This window comes from Oratosquilla oratoria, unplaced genomic scaffold, assembly GCF_046742065.1.
Source record: "Oratosquilla oratoria isolate Oo_2021 unplaced genomic scaffold, ASM4674206v1 SCAFFOLD51, whole genome shotgun sequence".
In the NCBI taxonomy this organism is placed as follows: Eukaryota; Metazoa; Arthropoda; class Malacostraca; order Stomatopoda; family Squillidae; genus Oratosquilla; species Oratosquilla oratoria.
Window position 1 is genome coordinate 1,012,606 of NW_027467715.1, and position 26,600 is coordinate 1,039,205.

The following is a 26,600-nucleotide window of genomic DNA, read 5'->3' on the forward strand; positions in this document are numbered from 1 at the left end:
GAGGCAACAGTGATTATATTATATTGGATGACAATTCCTTTTATTCTTACTGCTACCAGGCTGTTAATTCATCTCTGAAATGACTGCTACAAAAACTTGCCAAAGAGAAATTTGAAATCTCATAATGGTAGAAGTTCAGTAAATCCACACTCAGAGCTGTCCTGTGGACTACATTTCCAAAACTTTAATTTTCAATATACACATCATAGCAGGGGCTTTCCCTACATGGTTACAAAATTTGTCAACATTCATCACTGCACAATCCCTGCACAATCTCCATTCTGCAAGCAGACACACGAGCTTGCACTGTTGCACCACAAAGTGCACATATTTGAACATCTGGTACAGACTTGTACATTATTCAGTAATAGTACTTCATACTATCACATGGAACTTTCTGCTACCTAAAGGTCCTCCACTATATCATGTGATGAAGACCCATCTTCCTCCTCTTTTACTTTTTCAGATTGTGGATGATGTATGCTGTATATACAATTTGTCTTCTTCATAGCACTACTGAACAGCCGAGTTGATTTAATAGCTACTCCTGTTTTCTTGAATTCCATGTAACGTTCAACAAAAAATCTGTTAGTCTCATGGACATATGGGTGTTGAAGATAATCTTCTAACTGCAAGAGATAAAGATGAACATAATTAATATACTTTTATGATGTAATCCTTTTCAGTCAATTGGAATAAAATTGTTGTATTGAAGTCCACTCTAGCTTTTGCATCATAATACAACTACAGTCTGTTTAGCACACGCATTGAAAGGTATTCATTATGCAAGGTAAAATAACATGAAAAAACAAAGATACAGTATATATTCCTAAGGATAAAAACCCAAAGTGAATGACAAGCAGAGTAAGTTTAAGATAGTACAAAAGAGGAAAATATAGAAAACCTGTGATAAAAGGGGTAAACCAAAAGGAAAGATGTCACATATATGAAGCCCTCAAAATAGTATGTTTCAGAGTATGAAGTATAACAATTTATGGCTAAATTCTTTTGTAAAAAGTGTACCATATTTTGGGCATTAAGTTCATTTCCCACAACTGGTTACAGGAATAAAATCTTATCTTGGCACCTCCTGGATGACGGGTCATCCCTGCATCTTGTCCACTGCCCTGGGTCAGTAGCAGTGTCGCAAGACACAGCACATCCACAGCAAGGCAGCTTCATTAAATTGGCAACCACCCCTCTCCGTCCCCTTATGCAGAAAAGAAGATGGGGAGAAATCCCTTTGGGCTGTGTCAATTTACTTTTCATACAAACTCCCTCACCCTCCATCCCCCACCCCACTCCCCCTTATGCATCACATCATGCCAAGGTGTCAGGTGCCAAGATAAGAGGGAGGGTAGAGGGGAGTGGAGTATGTAGGGGATGGAATGGGTGGGAGTGGTTTCTATGCCTTTGTTTTTTGGCTACCTCTCTTGTAAGGGGGAAAAAGCCTTTGGTATATGTATGTATGTATGGTTACAGGAATATATATACTGTCTAGAACTTCTGACAATTTGCAGTCTCCCCCAACTTTTATTCTTCCAATTATACTTGCTGTGGATGTGCTGTGTCTTGTGACACTGCTTCTGACCCAGGGCGGTGGGCAAGGTGCAGGGATGACCCGTCATCCAGGAGGTGCTCAGATGAGAGGGAGGATGGGAGGGGTGTGGAGTGTATTTAGGGATGAAATGGGTGGGAGTGTTTTTATGCCTTTCCCTTTTTGGCTACCTCCCTTGAAAGGGGGAAAAAGCCTTGGTATATGAATGAATGATACTTGCATCATCTGCATACATATTAGTGTAGTTTCTGGTACCATCCATCATGTCATTTACCCAGAACAAGGACATCACAAGTATTAGAACTGATCCTAGTGAGACTCCACTAATCACTGCACTCTATGCTGACATCTAACCCTCTACTACTGTTCTCATGTACTGATCTTTCAGAGAATCCTTTATCCATTCAAAGACCTTACCTCTAAGCATGTGGGACCATGTTTGTCACTGTTTTATACTAGTAGGAGGAAGGCAATTGCCAGTTGTTTATTTTTTTTTATGTGAGCAGGTGGAGGAAATACATTTAAAGTTAATAGAAAGAGAATTTTGGCCTAGTCCAGTGACCGTCACTCACTCAGGGCTGCACCTCCTGATGGAGGTGAGGGTACCGACATATTTTAAAGATGGTTAGCAGAGATGACATCCCTCTCTGAGTGTCATATAAAGACATGCAGAACAGAATAAAGAAACAGCCAATGAAATTTGATGAGGGTTTGGCTTGACTGTTTGTCATATAAATTATATTTACAAATTGAGGAACTTGGGAAGAAACATTACCTTCATCCACATACATGCAGAGAGTTCTCTCTCACACATCTTTATTTTGAAAGTCTTGGGTCGAAGATTAACAATAAAGTACATATCAGAGACACCAAAGTTTGCTCCATGTAGATGTCGCATGGCAACAAGGGAAATAAATTCTGCTGTTATGCCAGTTTCCTCTTGAACTTCACGTATAGCAGCTGTTTCAAGATCTTCCCCTGGAAAGGTGAGAATTTCTTTATCATGTTTTGTAGTACCATAAGACTATTCCTGTACTCTATGGTATCAAGTATCTATGTGGCATGTTGATACAAGATATTAAAGTAATGATTGTGAGACAACTGGATTCATATAATGTGGTGTGGCATCTGCAATGGGAAAAATTAATTTCAGATTACATGTAGATAGAAACTCAATATAGTGAAACAATCTGAATTAAATGTTTACATGGAAAATATTATTGGGCTAAAATCATTTGACAAGCTGAATTAAAAAAGCTTTTGTGAATATAACTGACCAAGCTTCTGGTATTTGCATAAAACTTATGAAGAGGGATATAGGTTTCATATAAAATGGCATGAAATAGTGCCATACTCTTTAAGAACTAGCTTACTGTAAAAGTCCTAAAATATTTTTTTCCCCAGCTCACTTGATACCAATATTCTTCACAACAGTTACTAGTACAAATGCTGTATTCATCCAAATCAAACACATCATCTTCTAAGCTATTCCATAAGTACCAATAAGTCTGTTGCTGTTTCCATCTCCTTTGTATCTTTATGGAAAACTATGTTGACACCATTGAGATGAGATGTCAGGATGGAGGGCAGTGACTGACAGTCCCATAAGGGTTAGTTTTGGCAACAGTAATGTTCTGAGTTACATAAATGACATGATGGAAAGTACAACAAGCTACACTACCATGTTTTCAGGCAATGTAGAAATTATGAGAAAGAAAAAAGAAAGAATACAAACTGTTACAAGATTTATTACATACGAGGGTTGTTCCAAATGTAATGATGATTCTCTATTATGTCTGTCTCACACAACTACCTCTTGCATGTACCCATGATTGGTCCTTGTATAGTAGTAGTATGATAATAATGATGATAGTACGAGGGTCATTCCAAAAGTAATGCCTCCTATTTTTCAACCCAAAAAGTTGAAGAGCTACGAACACGGGAGTGGCATCATTAAAACTAGACCTTTTGTGCTCCAGAATTTATTTTTCTATGTAGTCACCACCATTCTCAATGCACTTTTGCCAGCGATGAATGAGAGCCTGTGATGCCTCGGTTGTAAAAGTCAGCGCCTGCCGAGGCGGCCCATTTTTTCACGGCTGCGATTATGGCATCATTGTTGGGGAAATGCTGCCCATGTAATGCATCCTTCAGAGGTCCAAACATGTGGAAGTCTGACGGTGCCAGGTCAGGACTATACGGTGGGTGAGACAGCACCGTCCAGCCGAAATTTGTCACACATTCAGTGGACTTCAAACTTGTGTGTGGCCTGGCGTTGTCGTGTTACAAATGGAATGTTTCCCTTTTCTCTGGCCTTACATGGGCAATCCGGGCCTTCAGCTTGGTCAACATTTCAACGTAACGGTCAGAGTTGACAGTCGCCCCTGGTTCCAAGAAATCCAGGAGGATGATGCCCTTCCTGTCCCAGAAGACAGTGCACACCACTTTGCCTGCAGATGTCTGCGTCTTGAACTTCTTCTTTGCTGGGGAGTGTGAGTGGTGCCATTCCATTGACTCCCGTTTGGACTCCGGCTCATAGTGGTGACACCACATCTCATCACCAGTGATGATGCAGTCCAAGAATCCATCACCTTCGGCTTTGTACCAATCCAACAAGTCTTGACAGACAACCCATTGGTGGTCCTTTTGGTCCTGTGTGAGCATTCATGGAACCCACCTAGCACACACTTTGCTGTATCCTAGGGATGACAACATCATTTCCAGTGCACTGACACCCACATCCAACTCTACACACATTTCATTCACCGTTATCCGCCGATCAGTGCAGAGGAGTTGATCGAGGCGCACTTTGTTTTCCAGGGTGGTGGCTGTGCATGGGCGTCCGGATCACATTTTGTCACTCACATCTGTCGTCACTCTGAAATCAACAAACCCATCTCCTAACTATGCTGACATCAACTGCATCAGCTTCATAAATGTTCACCAGGCGCCGGTGAATGATGATTGGTTCAATTTTTTCTGCATGGAGGAATTTAATGATGCATCTCTGCTTCTAACACACGTCCATGACAGGGATTGCAACAGAGAGATGAAACTTTCAGGTCATGAGTGTATAAGTTCAGTCATCATAACGATGCAATTTGCAATCCCCTCCGATCCCTTCGGGAGGAATAAAAAAATAGGAGGCATTACTTTTGGAACGACCTTTGTATATATAAATATACCAAAGGCCCTTTCCCCCCTTACATAGGAGGTAACCAAAAACAAAGGCATAAAAACCACTCCCACCCATTTCATCCCTCACATACTCTACTCCCATCCACCTCCTTTCCTCCCTCTTATCTTGACACCTCTTGGATGACAGGTCATCCCTGGACCTCGCCCAGTGCCCTGGGTCAGAAGCCGTGTCCCAAGACACTGCACATCTACAGCATGGCTGCTTTATTAAATTGGCGACCCCCCTCTCCATCCCCTCATTCAGAAAAGGAGAACACAGGGAGAAATCTCTTCAGGCTGTGTCAATTTATTTTTCAAACATACCCTCACCCCCCCATCCCCACCCACTCCTACTCATGCATCACAGCATCATCCATACACAACCATTCTCCATTCCCCCTATCTTCTGTCTTCTCCTGTCCTTCCTCGACAGACATTCCCCTCTTTCCCAATGCCCCTTTTACCCAATCCATCCATCTCATCCTTGGTCGCCCCCTCATGTTCACTTCTTCCACCTTTGCCCTCCATACCTCTTTCACTGATCTTTATTCACTCATTCTTTCCATGTGTCCAAACCATCCTAATACCCTTTCATCAACCCTATCTCCCAACTCCCTTTCCACCCGTGTTCTTCTCCTCACCTCCTTGTTTCTCACTCTATCCAGCCTCGTAATTCCTATCATACTTCTCAAGCAACTCATCTCAAGCACATTCAAACTCCTTCTCTCTTATCCATGTTTTTGCCCCATACAGTGCTGTTGGTACAATCACTCCTTCATACAATCTCTTAGCACCCATTCCCAAATGTCTATTCCTCATGACACTTTTTAGTCCCCCAAGGCATTTTCTTGCTTCTCTCAATCTACATTCTGCCTCTACCTCCACTCCTTCCTTTCCCACCACATTTGGACCCAAGTATCTAAAACTAACCACTTCCTCCAGTCTCTCTCCCTTAATATTCACTTCCATTCTGCTGCCACTTTCTCCCCTTATACATCTCATCACCTTACTTTTACCCACATTTATCTTCAACTTCCTTCTTTTGCACACCTTCCCAAACTCTGTCACTAACTTCCTCAATCCCTCCTCTGATCCTGCTACAAGTGCAGTGTCATCAGCAAACAACAACTGGCTTATCTCCCACTTTTCTCCATTTTCTTTAACCATCTCCAATCCCCAACCCACTACCCTTGCATTTACCTCTTGCACCACCCCATCCATGTATAAATTGAACAGCCAAGGTGACATAACACATCCCTGATGAAGTCCCACCTTTACCTCAAACCACTCACTCTCTCCATTTCTAATCCTAACACAAGCTCTACTACTCTCATAAAAACTCTTGACTGGTCTTAACAGCTTTCCTCCTGTCCCATATATGTGCAATACCTCCCACAATGCCTTCCTGTCTACCCTGTCATAACCTTTTCCAAATCAATAAAAGTAAAAAAAACATTCCTACCTTTTCCTAAAGCTTTCTCACATATTGGTCTTACCATAAAAATCTGATCATGCAACCACTACCTGTCCTAATCCCACACTGTTCCTCACCAATTACTCCCTCTCTTCACCTAATTCTCTCAATCAAGACCCTCATAAGCCTCCCCAACGACACTTAACAAGCTGATCCCTCTGAAACTACTACACTCACACTTACAAAGGATTACAAAGGCAGAGCATGCTGACAGGAGACCTTTTGGTCCATATCTAGGTCAGATGTGAAAAAAAATCATAATAATAATAAATTAATAAATAAAAACTATAATAATGTAAATGACAAATAAAATACATAAATAAATGCATAGGCATAGTTAAATAATAAACAAACAGGTAAATAGTAAATAATAATAAATTGACATATAACTAATAATAGATGACAATCAAACAGACAAATGATAACAAAACAAAAACAAATAATATAAAATAAATTATAATCATTACAGCATCTTGCTTCGGTGTTTATCTAAATGACTTTTAAAGCTTCGAACTGAACTACATTGCACTACCTGTGCAGGAAGTTTATTCCATTCATTAACTACACAGTTGGCAAAGTTGTTTCTACCCACTTCCAAATTGAATCTATTTCCGGACAGTTTGAGACCATTGTTTCTTGTCTGATTCTCATTCAATGTGAAAATTTGGTCAATTTTGATGTTGTCAATTCCCTTTAGAATTTTAAAGACCTGTATCAAGTCACCTCTGAATCTACGCTTTTTTAGGGAAAACAGATTCATATGTTTTAGTCGATTTTCGTATGATTTATTTTTTATATTTGGAATCAGTTTTGTGGCTCGCCGTTGTACTTTTTCCAGTCTGTCAATGTCTTTAATGAGATTCGGTGACCATAAGAAAACAGCATATTCCAAATGTGGTTGAACTAACAATTTATATAGCTTGTTAATGAGTTATGGACTTTTGAAGTCAAAAGATTGCGCAATCAGTTCTAGAATCTTATTTGCTTTCTCAGAGGCTGAATACACTGCTTGGATGATTTGAGATCGTTACTGATAATTACGCCGAGATCTTTTTCACTATTCACTTTTGTTAAAGAATTTCCAAATAACTTGTAATCATACTCACTGTTATTTTTACCTATGTGCATGACCCTGCATTTACTTGTGTTAAATTTCATTAGCCACTTTTCAGACCATTGCTGTAATTTATCTAAATCTTCTTGAATATCTAATTGGTTTAACCACTTCCATACGGGGACGCCTACGTAGGCGTCATGAGGAGCAGGTGGGTACGCGATTATGCCGACGTCGGCGTCTTGATTATATTTATTGTAGTCGTATCTACGTAACCTCCATTCTCTCTAAACTGGCTTCATCATATTTTCTATGGTTATCAAAATTCACGGGTGAAAGAAAACGAACGATTGAGCACTGACTTTATTTTCTATAATGCGATTATTATGACGCAACATCGCACGTCGGGCAGCTAATGCTGCCAGACGTATGATGTGCCCCGGAGTGAAGAGGTTAAGAGATCATTTGCCATTCTGCACAGTTTTGTATCATCAGCAAATTTGGAAACAGTCCATGGTCTATATCATTTATATATACTATGAATAGAAGTGGCCCAAGAACGGATCCCTGAGGAACTCAACCAATTACTAGTCCAACTTAATAGGCTACCACTCATTCCATGTGAAGTTAATTTAGTAAGTAGTCTTTCATGGGAGACGGTATCAAAAGCTTTTGCAAAGTCTAGATATATCAAATCTATATTGTTTCTTTTGTCAAAATTCAAGATAACTGTGTTCCTCTTTTCCCTTGTAAAGTGGAACTATACAGGCACTCCTCCAGTCCTCCGGCACTCTACCCTCTCTTAAACAAATATAATAACCTCACCAGCCAGTCCACCATCACTGTACCTCCTTTTTTCAGACATTCTACATTATATCCATCCAGACCAGGTGCCTTACCTGCTCTCATCATCTTAACAACTGCTTTCACTTCATCTTTCCTTATTTCTCCTTCATTTTCCTCACTCATTACAGTCATTTTCTTAGCACTTCCCACTGCAACTACCTTTCCCTCCCTATCCTCCTTCACATTTAGCAACTCCCTAAAATACTCTGCCCACCTTCCTCTTACTGCCTTCTCTTCCATTATCATTACTCCATCTGCACCTTTTACTTTTTCTTCTCTACTTGATTTGCCTCCTTTTCCTCTCTTAATTTCTTTCCAAAACATCTTTTTATTACTTTAAAATTTTTCTGTCATACTTTTACCCCATTTCATATCTGCTCTCCTCTTTGTATCCTTTATCTAATGCTTTACTCCTCTTTTCTTTGTACCTCTCATATGATTCTTCCTATTTTGTAACTAATCTGTGAAAGTTTACTTCTTTTCTTCTACAACCTTCTTTGCTTCCTCATCCCACCATTCACTACCCTTCCTTCAATTTCCTCCTGTCTTCCTTGTTCCACACACCATCTTTGCACACCTTGTCACTCCCTCCTTGAACCATCCCTATTCCTCCTCCACTCCTAGTTCTACTCTATCTTTCACTCCCTCCCACTCCTCTCTCAGCTTCTTCTTGTACTCCTCCTTTTCTTTCTCATTTAAGCAGTTCACTCTAAGCACCTCCCTTCCTTCTGTCCTTTTCCTCTTTCTCCATCTATCCTCCACTCTCAACTTACCTTCCATCAAAAAATTATCTGATATTACTCTACTCACTCCCCTTAGAACATGTACATCCTTAACTCTTCCTACTATACTCCTGGTTACCACTATATAGTCCATTAATGCTCTATTTATTTTGTAACCAATCTGTGAATGCTTACTTCTTCTCTTCTACAACTTTCTTTGCTTCCTCATCCCACCATTCACTACCCTTCCTTCTATTTCCTCCCGTCTTCCTTGTTCCACACACCATCTTTGCACACCTTGTCATTCCCTCCTTGAACCATCCCCATTCATCCTCCACTCCTAGTTCTACTCTATCTTTCAATCCTTCCCACTGCTCTCTCAGCTTCTTGTACTCCTCCTTTTCTTTCTCATTTAAGCAATTCACTCTAAGCACTTCCCTTCCTTGTCCTTTTCCTCTTTCTCCATCTATTCTCCACTCTCAAGTTACTTTCCACCAAAAAATTATCTGATATTACCCCACTCTCTCCCCTTAGAACATGTTCATCCTTAACTCTTCCTACTATACTCCTGGTTACCACTATATAGTCCATTAATGCTCTATCTACCACCCTTCCATCCACCATCCTCTCCCATGAGTACTTATGTTTGACTTTCTTCCTAAACACTGTATATGCTATGATCAACTCTCTAGACACATCTCCACCATCAACTCTCCACTACAATTTTTTCCTGGAACTCCATATTTCCCAACCACTTTCTCTATTAGTTCATTTCCTACCCTAGCATTAAGATCTCCCAACACCACTACATTGACATTTCTCCCAAATCCCTTTATGCACTCATTTAAATCCATCCAAAGTCTTCCTTTCCTCTACACTTTTCTCACTACCAGTTCCATATGCATTTACAAAAACTCACCTAACTGTGAAGGAATAGAGAAACAGAAATCCCCCCAAATAAAAGAAATAACCGTAACAAAAAAGGAAATCAGTGACCATATAAAAAACCTAGATGTTAGAAAATCGCATGGTCCAGATGGAATTGCAAATTGGGTATTGAAAGAATGCGTGGAGGAACTAACAGATAAAATACACACTATAATCAAATGCTTGCTCAAAGAAGGAAAAGTACCACAAGACTGGAAAAATACAAACATTGTACCAATATATAAAGGAGGAAGTAAGGAAAATCCAACTAATTACAGACCGGTCTCCCTATCAAGCACAGTAGCTAAAATATGTGAAAAAGTGATTAAAACTAGATGGGTTAAACATCTGGAAGAAAAATCTATACTAAACCCAAGCCAATTTGAATTTAGACAAGGAAGATCATGTATAACAAATCTAATCTGCTTCTATTCGAGAATAATAGATATAATAGATGAGAGAGATGGATGGGCAGACTGTACCTATCTAGATCTACAAAAGGCATTTGACAAAGTACCGCACAAAAAATTAATATGAAAATTTGAATCAATAGGTGGCATTGCAGGTAATTTATTAAAATGGATGGAAGACTTCCTGACTGGGAGAAAAATGAGGGTAGTAATTAGAGACAAATACTCAAAATGGGAAGAAATGATAAGTGGTGTTCCACAAGGGTCAGTACTGGCTCCAATCATGTTTGCCATATATGTAAATGACATGGACGAAGGAGTTGAATGTTATACGAATTTCTTCGCAGATGATGCAAAAATATTAAAGAAAGTATCAACAAATGAGGACTGTGACTCATTACAATCAGACCTGGACACAATCTGGAAATGGACTCAAAAGTGGGAGGTGAACTTTAATATCAAATACTTTAATAGCAAATACAGAATTTCAAAAAATTACAAAATTGGTGAAAATGAAATAAAAAAAGTGCACTCGGAAAGGGACCTTGGAGTGATAATCAGCAATGACATGACACTGGACAGACATATAAACAAAATAGTAGGTGAAACATACAACCTCCCACGTAAGGACAGAGTCCACTTGGCCAGACTGCGATGCGGTCACCACCCAGCACTTCTAAGCTACCAGAAGAGGCTGGACGACCGTGTTGTGAACAGCTGCCCAGGATGTAACACTTCACCCCATACCATACAACACATAATGGAAGACTGCATTATACACAATCATGCACGCAAACAACACAACATACACTCTATAAAGGATTTGTGGGAAAACCCAATTTCGGCTGTGGCCTTCCTTGGGGAGACGGGACTGCTCGGCCAGACAGTCTAGGGAACGACAACAACAACAACAACCTACTAAGGTCAATGAAAGTGGCATTTGAATACTTGGATGAAGAAATGATAAAAGAAAATATTAGTCACATTGATTAGACCAAACTGGAATATGCAGCACCATTATGGACACCCAGTACTAAAGAGAATATAAGGAAACTAGAAAGAATACAGACAGCAACAACAAAGTTGGCACCAGCTCTTTCCAAATTAACATACGAACAAAGATTATCGAAACTAGAACTACCAACACTAGAGCAAAGAAGAGAAAGAAGTGATCTACTGACTATATATAGAATCATGAAAGGAAGAATCATGAAAGGAATGGGAATCCTTGACAGAAAAGATTTACTAAAAAATGACAATGGAAGAACAAGAGGTCATGAAAAGAAACTCAAAAAGGACAACTATAGAAGAGATAGGAAAAAGAATATCTCCCCACACAGAGTGCTGGATATATGGAATAACTTAGATGAAAAAACAGTGTGTGCAAATAATATTCATGATTTTAAGAATAACCTTGATGCTGAAAGATACAAAGACAGGTCACCATGAGCATAGCTCCCTTCCCATATAATACAACTAGGTAAATACATCTCCCTTCCCATTTTCACTTTCATCCACATTAACCTTGAAACCTCCTTCCACTCCACTACAAACTTACCTATCTCTTCATTTACTAGTATAGCCACCCCTTCTTTCCCTCATCCTCTCTTCACTCCTGAGAACCTCCCAACTACATTCCCAAACTCACACTCACACCTCCCTTTCAACTTAGTTTCACTCAATGCCAACACATCCATCTTTCTTCTTACAAACATAATGCCTATCTCTTCCCTTTTACTCTCATCTGTACCACATCCATGTACATTAAAAAACCCAAACCTTAGGGTACTGGTTGGAAAACTCCTCCTAGACCCTCTTATGCCTTTACTTCTTTTTAGGAATGTCCCCTTTGGGGGGAACAGGGAAAAATGGTACAGGACAGTAACAAGGGGTGGGGGGACAGCATAATAGAGGGACAGTCACAATATAATGAAGTATCATCATGAACAGAGATTTCATCTATCACAGACAAAATGATGTGTGGCTCTGGTCTGTAGGGGCACCCCATATAGACCCTAAAGTATCAGCTGCATGCTACTTAGCCACAATAACATGCAGACAGGATATAAATTTCAACGCCAAAAAGTGCAAAGCTTTGGGACTGGATAAAAACTCAAAAAGACCATCAAATAATTAATCACTGGAAAATGAATCAATTACAAAAGTGAAAGAAGAGAAAAATTTGAAAGCACTGGTCACAGATACCCTGTCCCTTGATAAGCAAAGATCCTTTCTTATATACTATAGTTTTGTTAGTACATATCATCATATCCTATTTCCTTTTTGTTGGTGATGGCCAAGTCAAAGTATATACCAACACTACACTCATTCCACATCCATTGTCCTTCCCATCATAGAACCTCAATGATGAAGGGACATCCATGTCCCCTACTACACTGCTCGGGTCAAAAGAAATGCTGCATTTCCATAGCAGGGCCCATAAGCTATAGCTGGTTTACATTCATGTAATATCTAATAATTCTAATTAGGAAGATGGAGAGGGACAGAGAGGGGAGGTTGCCAATTAAAAGCAAATGGCCTTGCTGTGGATGTACGGTGTCTTGCTAAATTGCTTTTGACCCACAGCAGTGGGCACGATACAGGAATGATCTGTCATCCATGAGAAGCTGCAATGAGAGGGAGGAAAGGGTGGTGGATGGGAGTGGAATGGGTGGAAATGAGCATGTGCTTTTTGACTTGGCTACTTCCCTTGTAAGGGGGAAAAAACCCTTGGTATATAGATACATAGAATTAGGAAGTGACATTCTAAAACTTAGGGGGAGAGGGAACTATTCAACCTGAAATTTGGGAAAAGAAAGACCTTTCTACACAAAACAGAATACTACTGTACATACCTGGTTCTACATATCCTCCTGGTAATTTCCAATGTGGTATTCTGTAGAATTTTTCCTGCACCACCAGCAGTTCTTCTTTGTCATTTACGACAAATGCTCCTACGCCAATCATATTATGAGCATATCTTGAAAAAAGAGAAAGTACTGTATACAGAAATACTGTTAAATACAGGTATAATGATTCAAAAGTTAAAAAATCCTAAAATTATCTACATATCTATATGTCAGCTTTGTAGTTTTATGGGTAGAATTTTTGCTTCTGATTGTAGAAGGTTTATTGGGGGTGCTTTGGTGCAACCTATTTTGTATTCTTAAGGCTCTAATTTGTACTATTTAGGTTTTCTATGTATTCTTTATTTTAGGGAACCAGGCTGTTGGAGCACAGTTTGGTATGGTTCATAAAAGTTATTTGTATACTTTGATTTTTTTTTCAAACCCTGAGCCATTCTAAATATGTTTAACATTTTGTTTTCCCTATGAAGCATTTTGTATGGGGACTAAAATCCATATGTATACTGAACGTGATTCAACATGGTGTAGCCTCTGGCTATCTTGAAGGAGATTTCATTGGAAATATGACTAAATGATATCTCTATCCGTGTAGCTGATGAGTGCCCTCAAAAGCAATCACAAGTGTAGTGGTATATCTCAGTTTTATGAATTAGCTAAACACCTAAGTAATCTGCTGTAGTGTTTTTATGTACAATATTTACTTATTGAGTGTTTATTAACTAGGATTTTAATGTTTTTATGCATCTTGCCTTGATTTAGTGCTACTACTCCAACAGTAGGTAATGCATACATCATAACTACACATAAAGAAAGAGTAGACATTATGTGTATCCTTGGCTAACACTCTTACAAGGGAGAGAAGACCATAGGTCTAAAGTATATACATATATATGTACATACATTCATACAAACATACATATATATAATATATATATACATATATATATATATATATATATATGTACATACATACATATTATATGATTTAAAAGGTATTGTAGAGAATGAGTGTGAATAACATCAAGGATCTGATATATATGAAGTTACTGAAAAGAGTGTGTTTTTAAGAGTACAAGTCTGAAAAAAAGAAAATAAATGAAAGTCATCTTCTTAGAAGGAGTTGGATGATGAGTAAGGGATAGCATTTGTTGGGTGACTGAGGATGCTAAACTGAGCATGAATGAAATGAATGGTGATGGCTATAAAGGGAAACATGACAGGGCACCTGCTGTCTGGTGTTACATGAGGCGATGAATACCTGCAAATACACAGAAAAGGATTCAAAGAAATGAGTCAGATGATAGTTCCTTTTTTTACAGATAATGTATTTTGACCAATAGTAGTTCACATATAATTAAAATGCAATTTTGAGTCATAGAATGCGAGAATGAAGATGACACCAATAACACTTACATCAAATGGCAAATCCCTGACTATTCATAAACCGTCTGGAATGTGACAGGAATACATAAATTACCAACTAAGTTAAGAATAATTACACAAGTGCAATTTGGCATTTCTATATCTCCTTATAGAATCTAGCCAAGGGCTCAAGTCCATATTATTATTGTAAAATCTCCAAAAAACAGTATCATTTCTAATGATTCAAAGTTGGAGGTATTACTGTTTTGTGACATATCAGGAAATCATTAATATCAAAATAATGTAATATGTCTCATTGAGTGAGATGAAAATTCATGATTCATTCTCTTAGGTACAATGTTCAGACTAATGATGAGTACCTGTAATTGGTGGTCCTGCAAAATGGATGTCTACATGTATCCATCGCTTGCATACATTAACTACCATTGTAAGTTACAACAAACATGCAAACCTATATGAGAGAGAACTGCCCGAAATGTCACCTGATGTATCCATTGCTTGCATACATTAACTATCATTGTAAGTTACAACAAAAACACAAACCTACATGAGAGAAAGCTGGCTGTGATGTCACTTGACAATGTCAAAATACATATATACATACATACATATACAAAGGCTTTTTCCCCCTTACAAGGGAGGTAGCCAAAAAGGAAAAGGCATAAAATGATTCCCACCCATTCTATCCCTGAATACACTCCACACCCCTCCACCCTCCCTCTTATCTTAGCACCTCCTGGATGACGGGTCATCCCTGCACCTTGTCCACTGCCCTGGGTCAGAAGCAGTGTCACAAGACACAGCACATCCACACCAAGGCCGCTTCATTAAATCGGCAACCCCCCCTCTCCGTCCCCCCATGCATAAAAGGAGAAGACGGGGAGAAATCCCTTCGGGCTCGTCAAATTTTGCTCACACATACTACCTCACCCCCCATCCCCCCGCCCATTCCATCTCATGCATCACAACATCATCCATATACAACCATTCTCCATTCACCTGTCTTCTGTCCTCTCCCGTCCTTCCTCAACAGACATTCCCCTCTTCCCCAAAGCCCCCTTCACCCCATCCATCCACCTCATCCTAGGATGTCCCCTCATGTTCACTCCCTCCACATCTGCCTTCCATACCTCTTTTACACATCTTTCTTCACTCATTCTTTCCATGTGTCCAAACCATCCTAATACTCTTTCATCAACCCTATCTCCCAACTCCCTTTCCACCCCCGTTCTTCTCACCTCCTCATTTCTCACTCTATCTAGCCTAGTAACCCCCATCATACTTCTCAGACACCTCATCTCAAACACATTCAAACTCATTCTTTCTTCCTCTCTTATGTTCCAAGTTTCTGCCCCATACAGTGCTGTTGGCACAATCACTCCTTCATACAGTCTCCTATTAGCATCCATTCCCAAATATCTATTCCTCATTACACTCCTCAGTCCACCAAGGCATTTACTCACTTTTCTCAATCTACATTCTACCTCCACCTTCACTCCACCTTTTCCTGCCACATTTGCACCCAAGTATCTAAAACTATCCACTTCCTCCAGTCGCTCTCCCTTAATGCTCACTTCCAGTCTACTGCCACTTTCACCCCTTGTACATCTCATCACCTTACTTTTACCCACATTTATCTTTAGCTTTCTTTTATCACATACTCTCCCAAACTCTGTCACCAACTTCCTCAGTTCCTCCTCCGATCCTGCCACAAGCGCAGTGTCGTCAGCAAACAACAGCTGGCTCACCTCCCACTTTTCTCCATTTTCTTTAACCATCTCCAATCCCTGACCCACTACCCTTGCATTTACCTCTCACACTACCCCATCCATGTATAAGTTGAACAGCCAGGGCAACATAATGCATCCTTGACGAAGTCCCACCTTTACCTCCAACCACTCACTCTCTCCATTTCTAATCCTGACACAAGCTCTACTACTCTCATAAAAACTCTTGACAGCTCCTCGAAGCTTTCCTCCTATCCCATATATCTGCATAACTTCCCACAGTGCCTTTCTGTCTACCCTATCGTAAGCCTTTTCCAGATCCATAAAAGCCCAAAAAACATCCTTCCCCTTTCCTATAGCTTTCTCACATATTTGTCTTACCACAAAGATCTGATCTACACAACCTCTACCCGTTCTAAATCCACACTGTTCCTCACCAATTACTCCCTCTGTTCCTCTCCTAATCCTCTCAATCAAGATCCTCCCATAAGCCTTCCCAACTACACTTAACAAGCTAATCCCTCTGAAACTACTAAATTCACACTTGTCCCCTTTTCCCTTGTAAAGTGGAACTATACAGGCACTCCTCCAGTCCTCCGGCACTCTACCCTCTCTCCAGCAAACATTAAATAACCTCACCAGCCAGTCCAACATCACTCTACCTCCTTTTTTTAGACATTCTGCATGGCATCCATTCAGACCAGATGCCTTACCTGCTTTCATCATCTTAACAACTGCCTTCACTTCATCCTTCCTTATTTCTCCTCCATTTTCCTCACTCATACATAGCATAATATCTCAGTTGTCAGATGTCTCCACAGTACATCTTTGGAGCATGCAAACATCACCCACTCTTTACCTACACACACCTATACCTATATATACAGCTACACAATGAATATATATGCAACTAATAATGTACTATTCATAATGTATTATGATGTTGATTGCTATATTGCAAGGCATGCTCCTCAACTGAAGCAAGCCATGGTAACCTACAAGAAATTCACTGATCTAACTTGATGAAGGTGAGCTATCCCCCTTGCATCAAGGGCACAGGAGTGTGTGAGTGGTGATTCTCCTAATTGGAGATTCTGCTGATATAGTAGTGTTATTAGATATAAGCTAAATCTAATCATGGGTTATATTTAAACTTTCTTTAATGTATATGTGACCATATACATACATCCTCAAATCCATCCAAAAGGACTGCTGTAATGGGCTGACACTCGATCTCCAGCCCAAGCCCTACATATCTCTGACAACTTCAACTGTATTTCATTTATCTTTTCACATACAAACAGCTGATAACCAGTGACTACTCCCTTCTACTACTACTACAACCCAGTGACATAGAAATTGTCCCACACAAACACAACACAGACAACAGTCCAAAATTTCTCCCTCAGCATGGGAGTACCTAAGGACTGCTCACAGTTACTGTGGGGCTGTGGGTTTCTAGTCAGTGACACTCAAGGCAACAATCATTATTAGGTACAATACCCCTGATGTGGGGAGTTCATGATGTTAAACCAAATCACAATACTCAAGTGTTTACTTATGCTCAAAGAAGCTTACATACATACATATACCAAGGCTTTTTCCCCCTTACAAGGGAGGTAGCCAAAAAGGAAAAGGGATAAAATCATTTCAAAGAAGCTTACTTTGGGATATTGTTGGATTCCTTCTTAGGCAGCCATTTCACCATCATAACATATTCAGTCTGAGCATGATGAAATACAAAACCATGCTGAAAAGTATAAATACACAAATGAACAAATATATGCACCCATTACAAAAACCAAAAGAGAAAAAATATATGGGAATGTTAATAAAAGACAACCTGTCACCTGACAGGCATATCAGCAGGATTGTGGGAAAGACATATAGACTACTGCTGAAGATCAAAGTGGTGTTTCACTATATGGATGAGGAGATAATGAAAAAACTCATCTGATCTCTCCAGAACTGGAATATACATCAGTAGTATGGTCCCAACACTGAGTGAAGGATACAAGCAAAATCAAGACAATACAATGGTCAGCAACCAAACTGCTCTTCAGCCTGGCAAATAAACCATGAGGGAAGACTAAAAGCACTGGGCTTACCAACTTTGAAATATCAGAGAAAGGTGATATGATTACAGTATTCAGATCGCTAAAGGGGATAGATTGCATTGCATTGACAGAAGCAATCTCCTGATTAAAGATTGGAGGGCTTTAAGACGTCATGGGAGCAAATTAATAAAGAACACATGTCTACAGGATGTGATGAAATACATTTTCCATACAGAGGAATAAATACTTGGAATAGCTTAGGCATTGATATAGCCCAAGCTCAAACAATATACGAGTTCAAATCTAAATATGATAACTGGAAATCAAGGATATAGATTAAGTAAGAACCGTACATAAATTTGAGGCTAGGAAGGATAAATAATTAGAGAATAGAAGACAGGACTCAATGAGTGTTGCTCCTTTTCCTTTATACTACAATTAGGTAAATGCATGCCTTGACTGGCTACCCCCCTTATAAGGAGGAAGAAGCCATTGGTATATAGATAGGTACAGACATAAAAATACATGAACAGGTAACCTAACTGCTGAAATTACATAAGGGTCCTGCATCAATAGTTTTAATAAATAAATGGAAAGTTTACATTTTCTTCTGACCTTTTGTATAACAACCAGTAGTCACAAAGTAGCCATTAAAACCCAAACAATTTTCTTAAGATAAAGTGAAACAAAAATATAAGCATTCCAATTAAACATAAGTGTTACCATTAACTATGCTCAACTGTATGGGATACTGTGGCTCTTAGCTACATATTTTGGCACTGGTTTTATCATAAAACTTCACTCTTTGCATGATAACAATTATTTGATTGATTGATTGATTGATTTGGTTTAACATCACAAATTTACCCCCTACCATGCCCTCAGTTCAACTCACCTTGACCTTCATTGCAAGTATTGATGCCTTAACCCACACAGCCAGTGAGAAAAATAAAGAGTGGTATCTCTCGTCCCCTCACTCTGCCACATTTAATTGACTCCTACAACACCCAACACCACAGTGGGTGTAGGGCAAATGTATATTTTGACTTAACTACTGCCCTTATAAGGGGGAAGGCTTTTTAGTATGATGTATGTATGTATTATCATATATTTTTATTCTTTAAAATAATGAAGGATACAATGGAATAATGCTTGATTTCACAAACATTCCCAAAAATCTCATAAGCACATTCTGTGCAAATAGTGTTCTTTTATGGTTGAAGACTCCATTACAAAAAATAAGAAAAAAAAAAAAATCTACTATCCCTCTGTTCTCCTAGCAGCATATTTAGATATTCCTTCTACCACCTTCAGTGTGATATTGTCCCCTAGGGTATATGCATTGATTAGTGCCAGTAAAACACTTACATACATATGATATATACCAAAGGCCCTTTCCCCTTGTAATTGGGGATGGTGGAGTCAAAGCACACTACATACACAATGAAACCTATTCAATGCCCTTCCCATTTCAGTACCTCATGGATGAAGAGTTGTACTAAATAAAATATATTAAACTGATTATATTCAAAACTCATGTATCATGTATTTTCTAAAAAAAAAAAATATATATATATATATATATATATATATATATATATATATATATATATGTATATATATATATATAAATTCACTCCCAATGATTTCATCTCCGCATACCTCACTCCCGTTCACCACCCCTCCCTCCCTCTTTTCTTGGTTCCTCCTGGGTGAAGGGTCAGAAGCAATGCAACAAGACACAGCACATCCACAACAAGGCCGCTTCACTTAATCGGCGACCCCTCTCCGCCCGCCTCATGCAGAGAAAGAGAAGACAGAGAGAAATCCCTTCAGGCTGCGTCAAAATATTATTCACACATAACCACTCGCTAACCCCCCCATTCCCCACCCACTCCCTTCTATGCATCACAGCATCATCCATACACAACCATTCTCCACTCACCCCTATCTTCTGTCTTCTCCCTTCCTTTCTCAACAGACATTCCCCTCTTTCTCAATACCCCTTTTACCCCATCCATCCATCTCATCCTTGGTTGCCCCCTCATGTTCACTCCCTCCACCTCTGCCTTCCACACCTCTTTTACTAATCTTTCTTCACTCATTCACACTTTCCAAATTAAAATAAATTGGGTATTTTCCTTACTTACCTTTGAGAGAACAGGAACCCAATCTGCCTGCTTTAAATTCACTTTAAACCAAACTCCTCTAATTTTCAATTCTTTCCAATGTGAGAGTGAAGCTATAGAAAAAAGAAAGATCAGGAAGTGCTGTAATACATCTGCAATATTTCAACATGTTACACAAAAATTATACATCAGCTGAATCTTTTGGCTCTGTATGACATCTACTAAGGCACATCTAGTTTACCTTTTAAAACATTTTCGATATTCCCTGAATGCTGGGGCTCTTCAAGGGAATTTACTGTGACACCTGCATATCGATCCTTTGTGCCCTGAAAAAAGAGAAAAATTGCAACACTAAAAATTCGGTAAATGTTGCAGTTTTTTGTATATGAGGGTCATTCCAAAAGTAATGCCTCCTATTGTCATGATGACTGAAGTTATGCACTCATGACCTGAAAGTTTCATCTCTCTGTTAAAGATATTGATGGTGTGACACTCTAAGAAAGCAATCCCTATCAAGGATGTGCGTCAGAAGCAGAGATGTGTCAGTAAATTCCTCCATGCAGAAAAAATTGAACCAATCAACATTCACCGGTGCCTGGTGAATGTTTGCAAAGCTGATGCAGTTGATGTCAGCACAGTTTGATGGGTTTGTCAATTTCAGAGTGGCGACAGATGTGAGAGACAAAGTGCACTCCGGACGCCCATGCACAGCCACCACCCCGGAAAACAAAGTGCACCTCAATCAACTCATCCTTGCTGATTGGCAGATAATGGTGAATGAAATGCGTGTAGAGTTGGATGTTGGTGTCAGTGCACTGGAAACGATGTTGTCATCCCTAGGATACAGCAAAGTGTGTGCTAAGTGGGTTCCACGAATGCTCACGCAGGACCAAAAGGACCACCGATGGGATGTCTGTCAGGACTTGTTGGATTGGTACGAAGCCGAAGGTGATGGATTCTTGGACTGCATCATCACTGGTGACGAGAAGTGGTGTCACCACTACGAGTCGGAGTCCAAACAGCAGTTGATTGAATGGTACCACTCACACTCCCCAGCAAAGAAGAAGTTCAAGATGCAGACATCTGCAGGCAAAGTGATGTGCACCATCTTCTGGGACAGGAAGGGCATCACCCTCCTGTATTTCTTGGAACCAGGGGCCACTGTCAACTCTGACCATTACATTGAAACATTGACCAAGCTGAAGGCCTGAACTGCCCATGTAAGACCAGAGAAAAGGGAAACATTCCATTTGCAACATGACAACGCCAGGCCACACACAAGTTACACCATGGAATGTGTGACAAAGTTCGGCTGGATGGTGCTGTCTCACTCACTGTATAGTCCCGACCTGGCACCGTCAGACTTCCACTTGTTCAGACTTCTGAAGGACACATTACGTGGGCAGCCATGAAAAAATGGACTGCCTTAGCAGGCGCTGACTTTTATGACCGAGGCATCAAGGCTCTCGTTCATTGCTGGCAAAAGTGCATTGAGAATGGTGGTGACTACATAGAAAAATAAATTCTGGAGCACAAAAGGTCGCTCGTTTTAATGGTGCCACTCTCTTCAACTTTTTGAGTTAAAAAATAGGAGGCATTACTTTTGGAATGACCCTTGTATTATCATTATTATTATCATACTACTACTATATAAGGACCAATCATGGGTACATGCAAGAGGTAGTTGTGTGAGACAGACACAATAGAGAATCATCTCCCTGCCACCCATCTTCAAAACCATCAACACCCTCACCTCCATCTGGAGGTGGAGTCACATGGACTGATACTTACTTTCCTGACTGGGTGTAAGATCTCCCTCTATCACTTTTGACTATATTTCCTCCACCTTTTCAGATAAGAAGAGCTGACAACCAGCAAACTGTTCCCCTCCTACTAATGTAACCCAGTAGCCTTGAAAGCCCAACACAAATACAACAAACATAACACTCCATTTTTTCATACAGAAATTAATGGGAAAGTTCAAGGGTCTGCTATTGGAAAAGAAACCTAAAATAGTGGGCTTCACTTATGACATTTTTATGGCTTCCAACCAACATGTTAAGATTTTGACAGTGAAAATGAACAAGAAAATGACCATATGAACATATGAACATCAATCACAAGCACAGTCTTAGGACAACAGAAACCAATCACAATCTATAAACAATTCATTAGAGCCACAGTCAACTACATCTTCAAAACTTGGTTCCCAAAAATCAGCAAATCAAATGGACACCTTTCAAACCATTCAAAGTTTATATCAGAAAAAGAGATGGATGGTAAAAAGATAAAATAGATATTTCTCTAAAGAGGCTAAGCTTGTACTGTAAAGCCTTTTATAAAAAACAAATTGTATACCTGAAATAAAGTTATAGCTTCCATTGCACTGCTTGTTGCCCTTCTGTAATGGAACTGGATACACTTCTGAGTACCTGGTCTCTTCTGGAATCTTAAATACAAAAGCATATTTCAATATACAAAAGTTCTTTAAATCTTAATGTACAACTTCCATTCAATATCAACACATGAAAAGGCATAGAAAGAAAATAACATGAATAGAAATAAAAAGAGGAGATCACAAGAGCATAAAAACATCTAGGGTAGTTATTGGGAAAGCTGAAACTGCTTTCACACATAGCTATGAAGACCAGCTATGGGACCAGACAACCAAATTTGCATTACACTGGTTCTCTCTTCCAGGAGACCAACAGCCCCCATGAAACTGGCCAGCCATCAGTTCAGCCCATGTCTCTCAGTGAGGTGAGGGAGTAAGCATGAAAAATAAATTGACGCTGCCCAAAGGGATTCTCCCTGTCTTCTCCTTTTCTGCATGAGGGGACAGAGAGAGTATTCTTTACCTAGTTTTTTACCTAGTTGTATTTTACAGGAAGGGGAGCTATGCTCGTGGTGTCCCGTCTTCATATCTCATTTTATCTAAACTGTTTTTAAATTCATGTATTGTTTTTGCACACACCACTTTCTCATCTAACTTGTTCCAAATGTCTATTACTCTGTGGGAAAGCTGTTCTTTCTTAGATCTCTTCTATAACTGTCTTTCTTGATTTTCTTTCCGTGTCCTCTTGTATTTCTATCATCTCATTTTATTAGATCCTAATTGTGTGTGTGTGTGTGGGGGGGGTGCTGATTTGATGAAGTGGCCTTGCTGTGGATATGCTGTGTCTTGTGACATTGCTTCTGACCCAGGGCGCTGGGCAAGATGCAGAGATGACCAGTCATCCAGGAAAAGCCAAAATAAGTGGGACAGAAGGGGTATGGATGGGAATGGAGTATGTGGGGATGGAATGGGTGGGAGCTGTTTTTTTATGCCTTTGTTTTTCAGCTACCTCCCTTGTAAGGGAGAAAAAGCCTTTGGTATATGTATGTATGTCTGGAAAGAATGCGTGTAGGACAGTGTAATATAAGGTACTATGTGTTTTTGGTATGGCGATTACTCTTGGGCAACTAGAGCCTGTTCTATCCATCTATCTATGTACCATGGGCCTCTTCCTCCTTATAGGGGAGGTAACCAGCAAGGCATACATCCATTCCACTCCCATACACCACCAATTGTTTCCCTCTCATCTTAGCTTCTCATGGATGAAGGGTCATCCCTATCTATTGTCCATTGCCCAGATAAGGTGCAATGCAGTAAGACACAACAGGGCTGTTTCATTTACACAAGAACACTCCCTCCTTGTCCTCTCAAGCAAAAAATGTCACTTTCCTCCCTTTGCTGGCACTTGTTACCAGGCCAATTCTGAGTTGGTACTGTTTGTGTGTGGGGTAGTGACTTGAACAAAGGCATGCCAGTGCAATTCTTGCTTGTCTTGGATGTAATTTCTCTGCAGAGCTGATTTCTGGGGGAGACTGAAGTATATAATTTACCAGTCTGTTAAGGAGTGCTTCCTTTGCAATCTGAATATTTACTTAATTGTACAAGAACAGAGCTATGTTCATGGGATCTCATCCTTTTTTTTTTCTCTATCCACCATACCTAGTTTTATTTTTTTTTTTATGATATGAGCTTAGGCTATATCATCTTCTAGACTACTCCAAGGGTTCATACATTTGTACATATTTTGATATCCTTCACATATGTAATCTTTTTCAAATTGTCCCATGATCTAGTGACAACCTCCTATTCCAGACCAAGAGATCTCTGTCAGTTTTACTCACTCTCTTCATTGACCTCAACATTGTAATCATGCCACCTTTTTTCTCTCTTTTTTTTTTCTTTTTAATAACAAATCCAATACTTCTAGTCTCTCTTCATATGGTTTATCTGCACAGGTGGGAACCAATTTACTATTTTTTGTATTTTCTCAATTTCATATCATTCACTTTGTGTGGAGACCACATGACCAGTGCACAAGAATCTCCCCTTTTTTCTTAATATAAGTGTTTTTGTATACATGCAGTGTGGGGTACTGGGGTTAGATTGCAGATTTTTAAGTAATACACTGCTGGGGTTTCATGTTACACTTAGTGGGATGTTTTTTTTGTGTGTTATGTGATCTGAGAGGTGTATGGGTTCAAGAGCATTTGTAATGAATTAAATACATATCACTTTTGGAAATTGGTATGTTATAACACATTTGTAAATGTTCACTATAAACCCACTATTGGAGAAATAATATCGGAACTACAGGAAAACTGTACATTTCAACTGCTGAAGAGGACTACAGGTAGTAGTTGAAATATACTGTACAGTTTTCCTGTACTCCCGATATTATTTCTCCGATAGTGGGTTTATAGTGAACACATCACTTTCATGCTGCTCTGTGGGAAAGATTTTTATATTTTAGTTCAGCCAGTTATTACTTTTCATACCTGTACTATATTTTGTGCTGTTTTTAGGTTGTTTTTGTCATCTTATTGACACTGAAAACATAAATTACAGCAAATGAGAAATTACAAGATTTTACACAATGTTGTCCCTCTTCCGATTATATAAATGTTATCACACTCATGGAGTTTCATTTGAATAACTGACTTTTATGTATATATATATATATATATATTATATATATATATATGTATATGTATATATACGTAAGTATGCATGAAAAATCACATTAACTCGTGATTCTAAATATGCGGAAAAACCACCAAGGAAAAAGATATACTGATGACCAAGTGCTTTCGTCTATTCAGACATCCTCAGGGTACATGCGAATGGGTCAGGTTGACAATAGAGCCTCACAACCTTTCCCGGTTCCCTTCTTGACCTTATACTCTCTATATATATTCTTGTGTCCTTTTTCATTTCTACGTACCCTGAGGATGTCTAATTGGACAAAAGCGCTTGGTCATCACTCTATTGTTTTCCTTGGTGGGTTTTCTGGATATATATTATATATATATTATATATATATGTATATATATATATGCATGAGAAATCACATAAACTCGTGATTCTCAAATATGCGGAAAAACCACCAAGGAAAAAGAAAAACTGACGACCAAGCGCTTTCGTCTATTCAGACATCCTCAGGGTACCCTAAGGATGTCTGAATAGACGAAAGCCCTTGGTCAACAGTTTTCCTTTTTCCTTGTGGTTTTTCTGCATATATATATATATATTTTATATATATATATATATATATATATATCTATACATAGATACATATATCTAAATATTTATATATATATGTATATATACATGTATATATATATATATTTATATATATATATATATATATATATATATATATATATATATATATATATATATACATATATATATATATCAAGGACTACTATTACACAGGACATGCACACTCAGATCCCTGGGTCCGCTAGCAGAGGCCATTGCTTTCTTTGTAACCTAACATTTTATATTGGACAAATATATCAAAACTAGAAACCTAACATTGTATATAGGACAAATATATCAACTATTGACTTATTCAATGCAGTATAAGTTAATATAAGCTTTTACAATGAAATAAGAAATTATTTTTAAGGCACTGTTATGCTTGGAAATGCCAATTTTAGCCGGACTTAACAGGTATTATTGTATGAGGTTAGTGGACACCAGGGATAGCATTTTTTTTTTATCTTTTTAAAAAATATAAAAAATCACTTTTTTTTTTTTTATTAAAATCAGATTTATTTGATTTAGATTTTTTTTAATAGATTCTAAATATTGTGGTATTGCTATCTGATATGTGCTCTGATTGCTAAAGGACATTTTTAGCATACCAATTTAAGGAGCAGTGTTAGACTTGCCACAAGTATACAAGGAATGGTAGAAGCCTACATGTAAT

The 26,600-nt window shown here is 38.9% G+C and overlaps 1 protein-coding gene across 2 annotated transcripts in view; it reads right to left on the reverse strand.

Annotated features, from left to right (window-relative positions):
* Positions 1–280: 280 nt before the first annotated feature.
* The window catches only part of LOC143023597 (uncharacterized), a 30,539-nt gene continuing 4,219 nt past the window's right edge, over positions 281–26,600 (reverse strand). Inside the window, exons 2-9 of one of the 2 annotated variants that reach the window (XM_076182185.1) lie at positions 22,690–22,780; positions 20,573–20,657; positions 20,353–20,444; positions 17,810–17,895; positions 13,024–13,148; positions 2,334–2,536; positions 1,088–1,210; positions 511–629 (exon numbers count right to left, since the gene is read on the reverse strand). In XM_076182185.1, the coding sequence (XP_076038300.1) occupies positions 1,133–1,210; positions 2,334–2,536; positions 13,024–13,148; positions 17,810–17,895; positions 20,353–20,444; positions 20,573–20,657; positions 22,690–22,780 (760 nt within the window). In that variant the 3' untranslated portion in view covers positions 511–629; positions 1,088–1,132. Of the gene's footprint in view, positions 630–1,087; positions 1,211–2,333; positions 2,537–13,023; positions 13,149–17,809; positions 17,896–20,352; positions 20,445–20,572; positions 20,658–22,689; positions 22,781–26,600 lie in introns of both variants that reach the window. The other variant, XM_076182184.1, reaches the window with a different exon arrangement.